The following is a 5,094-nucleotide window of genomic DNA, read 5'->3' on the forward strand; positions in this document are numbered from 1 at the left end:
TTTTCGGTGGCCTCTAATCATTCAAAAGCGAGCACACAAATAAACAAAATGGCAACGCAGGCAGTCAGTAAATGAACGCACTCAGGAAGGAAGGATGGATTCAAGACTTGCACTGCTGCTACATTAATATTCACTCGTTCAACCTGCAAGTTTCTGTTGGCATATTCTGTTTGTGCTGGTTGGTGTGTGTGTGTGTCTATCATCATTGAACACAGCAATGATGCAGTATGTTTCTAGTGTGGGTATAATTATGTGTGACGGGCACGTGCATCTTTTGTGTGGGTCTATAGACACAAGAGTTACATTGTGTGCAATGTGTTTGTTGTTTGTACCATTGAGTCTGATCTGCATTCGATTTCGTGTTAGTGGGTCTGTGAACGCACCAAAAAAATAAAAAATAGATTGTGTGTGCACTGCAGTATTTGGTGTGCATGTGATTATGTGCAATGCACAGTCAATTTTTGTGCTTGTGCAAACTGATTTAGGCGAGTTAGAGAATCAGTGTGCATACGTGATCGCCTTTGTGCTTCCCTTGGTGCACAACTCCCCGTGGGCAACAGATGCAATCGTTCACGCCACATTTTGTCTGCTTTGACGCATGCTTGTGTGTATGCATGTTTCCTTGCGTGGCCTGCATGTATGCCTGTGGTAGAAGATCGAGCAGCCTGGGTGGTCTCAACTAGACAGCAGGCGGCATTGATGAGCTGAAGGTGCAAGGTGAATGGCGGGTGAAGGCTGTTATCGCCGGAGGCTGGCTCAGGCTTCGGCACCCACTGCCTGCTGGACCCTGAAAACTCATTTTTGACAGATGCATCTCCTCCCTAGCTGTCGACGCACGGTGGGGGGGCTGATGGCGCTCGCTTGCACAAGCGGCTCAGTGTAGCGTTAGCCTGCATCACGTTAAGCAAACCTGCAATTTATACTTCTGCCCCAGGCATTAAGCTGAATAATGACATGCGAGAAGCCACCACCATCTCACCATGCCCAGCACCAGACAACCAGCTCATAGTGTCAACGAAGCATTTGAGTAGTTTCAATTCCCTTTTATAGTCCTAACTGTGAGATGTGTCCGGGATGATCAAGGAAATGCCCTTATTTTATTTCACTGTGTGAAGTAAGAGGACAATGTACTCATTTAGTCAGTTGTGTTACTGTGCGATCTGATAAGATGTGTTGTACTGTATGTCTGCCACATAGGCACACATCTCGATGCGCCTTTTTTCAGTCGTACCGATGAACTGTACTGTACGCAGAGTAATATTTACAGCAGCAATCTTCATGTATGCCACTGGCGCGCTTGCAACAGCGTTCTCGGAATCTCCCATTTCTTTCCTCAGAAAGCCGCATCCCCAGACCCTGCTGTTTGTTACGTCCCTGTCCAATCAAAGATGCTACAAAGCTGTCGTATTGATTGATTTCTCCCTTTCAAAATGTCAAGTCAGCTTACAAAAGTGCCATTTACCATAGTGGGCTCTTCTTCCACAGAAAGCTCTAATTGGGGCCTTTGCATCTGGAAGAAATTAATTCAGAATTACTCCGAGTGTGTCAAAACAAACCATAAATAAATTGATTAAGAAATATGCTCGGTTCTCCCCACAAGTAGAATGAAAAACGCATCTGTATCTGAGACAATTGACACTTGGCTCAGTGCCAGTGAATTGGAGGTTCTTTTTGGACCACTGCCAACGTTGTGTTCTCATGTTTCTTTTTTTCTCGTTTCAGCTCAGGGAGAGTAAACACAGAGGAGGTGACCCTTATCATACCCTGAAGGAGACGAGACATAGAGCATGACCTTGTGTTTGTCTACAGTGCCAAGGAAGAGCCAGGAAGAAGCCTCCATGGCAAGAGAATCATCGCCTTCCCACCTCCATCAGGAGCCCCTATAACCCTGTTGCAAGCTGCACTGGGGGGCTCAAACGTTCCCCTGACTTCACCAGGGGGCTCACTCCAACCCATCTGCCAGCTCAGATAACCCTCTGACTGTTGGCAACCACATGTTTGAGGCGACTGTGTGTGACCGCCGCCCATTCTCGAGCAGCCGCAGCAGCTTCCTGCGACCCCGATCTGCACCATGCAGTGGCGACGGCGGCACTGCTGTCCCATCAAGATGACCTGGACCGTCAAGCGTTCGCTTTTCCGGACCCATGTGGCCGGCCTCCTCTCGCTGGCTCTGCTCTTCACCCTCTTCTTATTTTTCAGCCACCAGGACTGGCTGCCAGGACGCAGTGGTCCCCGGGAAAACCCACTGGCCTACACCGTCAGGGGCTTCCGCAGCCCCAAGGGAGAAGCTAACCAGAGCAGCTCCCTGAGGAGCCTGTGGAGGGAGACGGGGTACGTAGCGCCAAAGCCTCTGCTCAACCTCAGCTCTCAGCAGGCGGATGGGGCGGCGGGGGAGACAGCAGGAGGTGGAGGAGGGGGTGGAGGAGCCAGGATGGGCGTAATGGGGCTCGGGGACTCTATGAGCACTAACAACAGTTTACAGAAGGAGATGGGCGTGGGAGGGAGGCTCAGCGCTCAGCCCTACCGCTACATCCTGAACGAGCCTTTCAAGTGCAGGGACGGCATGCCCTTCCTCATCGTCCTCATTGCTGCAGAACCTGGCCAGGCCGATGCCCGCAACGCCATCCGCCAGACATGGGGGAATGAGAGCATAACAATGGGCTTGGGGTTTGTCCGTCTTTTCTTGCTCGGCACAGGAAAGAGCTCAGACACCTACCTCCAGAGCAGCATAGAGGACGAGAGCCGCGTTCACCACGACATCATCCAACAGGAGTATCAGGACACTTACTACAACCTGACCATTAAAACTCTGATGGGCATGAACTGGGTGGCCACCTATTGCCCACACGCCTCCTATGTGATGAAGACAGACAGCGACATGTTTGTCAACACAGAGTATCTCATCCAAAAGCTGCTGAAGCCCGAGCTGCCTCCCAAGCAGAGGTACTTCACTGGCTACCTGATGAGGGGCTATGCACCAAACCGAAACAAGGACAGCAAGTGGTACATGCCGCCGGAGCTGTACCCAAGCGAGCGCTACCCGATATTCTGCTCAGGCACGGGGTATGTGTTCTCAGGGGACATGGCCCAGCTGATCTACCAGGCCTCTCTCAGTATACGCAGGCTGCACCTGGAGGACGTTTACGTGGGGATCTGCCTGGCGAAGCTGCGCATCGACCCGGCGCCCCCTCCCAACGAGTTCCTCTTCAACCATTGGCGGGTGTCTTACTCCAGTTGTAAGTACAGCCACCTGATCACATCGCATCAGTTCCACCCCAATGAACTCATCAAGTACTGGAACCACTTGCAGAGCAACAAGCACAACGCCTGCATCAACGTGGCCAAGGAAAAGAACGGCAGGTACAGACACCGAAGGTTTCATGGAGAGAGGCCTCCTTGATGCAACCTGTGACTACCACCCGCCTCAAAAAGAAGGGAGATGGGCGCACTGTAACTACAGCCGGAGGAGGGCATATTGAACTCGGCACTATACACTATATGGGGAAAAGCACATTGTTTTTGGTATTGTGTACAGTCGATGATCCAAACTATTTTTTTAATTTGAGAAAAAAAAAAGTTGTGTATCGTAAACCTGTTAAGCTGTTTCTAAAAGGAGGATCGGAGGACATGTCTGCGATGTAGAGCTTGCACAAAAAAGTGCTGCTGCTTAATTAAGAGTGGTGTTTATGATAATTCAGGTGCCAACAGAAAACGTGTTAATTCATGCTACAGTTAATGTGAGGGCTCTCCTTGAAAGGATAGTACTGTATGTCGCACTCTACCAATCTAAAGAAAAAAATTATTGAAGACACAATTGTGTTTACACAGACAAAGGGAAATGCACCAGTATTTTGTCGACAGTTACACTACCTACATATGAATGAAAGTATCTTTGACGTTGACCAGTTATGCTGCCCTGATTCTCAGTGTTTACTTTACAGATTTATCAAAGAATACAACACTAAAGAAAAGGTTTATCTGTCATATACTGTATTTTGTTTTTAAAAAATCTACATGAAAGCACTCATGTCACGTCAGAGATGACTGAGATTGTATTTTTTAAAGCTTTACATTGAGTATGACTGCACTTGAGCAAATGTGCAACGAATTAATTAACAATTAAATGTACTGAACTCATTTTGCTTGGAGTTGTGTGTGTGATTCATCTGGGACTCTTTTATATGCAATCAAGCAACTTTCATTACTGTCTATACAAGCCAAGGGCAGCAAATACAGCGCAGGGACATCATTTAATGTCCCTGCGAGCCGTTTTAAGGCACAGTTTCTGAATACGGGCTTTGTGTATTTCCCCATGGATTGAACGGTTCGATACTTTCGCAATATCTTTTCAGCAAAATAAAAAAGGCTCGCTTTTTACAATATGGGACCTTTTAAGTTATTGAGTGAATCACCAGTTTGAAACTACAGACAAGATCTTTTACATGCCATTTGTTTAGGGGAAGGTGATCCAATTATTAAGAGTGCTCAGACTTCTCCGCTCACCTCTTTTTCTATTTTGTTTCCACTTTTATGACCAGTGGCTTCATTGTTACTGAACGATCTAAAATGATAATTCCGAACAAACCAGGCAAATAATGTGTGTTTTCGACAAACAAAGCCACCGATCGTTAAGGAAAAAAAAGGTAATATCGTCCACTCAGTGGACCTTGAAGAAATGCATTAACTTCCAAATAGAAAATTGAAACATTGAGATAAGTTTAGGTCAGGTAGAAGCAATGTGAAAACAATCAGGCTGAGCGATGACAAATTAATTATACATCGAACCCTTCAGTGTCACCTGCATGAAATATTCGGCTGCAAAACACCCAAGTTTAGATTTTAATTGAAAATGAACGGGATTTTGAAAGGCTGCCAGTGTTACTCCATGATGGAACTGGTTGTGCAAGTGTGTGTGTGTGTGTTTGGGTGTGTGTGTGTGTGTGTGTGTGTGTGTGTGTGTGTGTGGAGGGAGGCAATAAATAAATACACGCCAGAATGCTCAGGGCCACCAACAAGACTTGAAATAGCCGATATCAGATGAAGGCAAATCTAAATAAACTAATGGAGAGCCAGGTCTCCTGCGCGTCTGTCAGT

General features: G+C 47.2%; 1 protein-coding gene across 1 annotated transcript; it reads left to right on the top strand.

Annotated features, from left to right (window-relative positions):
• Window positions 1-2,071: 2,071 nt before the first annotated feature.
• On the top strand, window positions 2,072-3,647 carry b3galt2 (UDP-Gal:betaGlcNAc beta 1,3-galactosyltransferase, polypeptide 2; the record flags this gene model as incomplete). The annotated part of the gene is made up of 1 exon (XM_079267799.1): window positions 2,072-3,647. The coding sequence occupies one exon, from the start codon at window positions 2,072-2,074 to the stop codon at window positions 3,398-3,400; it is 1,329 nt and encodes a 442-aa protein (XP_079123925.1). The 3' UTR covers window positions 3,401-3,647.
• Window positions 3,648-5,094: the final 1,447 nt, after the last annotated feature.

This window comes from Melanostigma gelatinosum (assembly GCF_949748355.1).
Source record: "Melanostigma gelatinosum genome assembly, chromosome: 4".
Classification (NCBI taxonomy): domain Eukaryota; kingdom Metazoa; phylum Chordata; class Actinopteri; order Perciformes; family Zoarcidae; genus Melanostigma; species Melanostigma gelatinosum.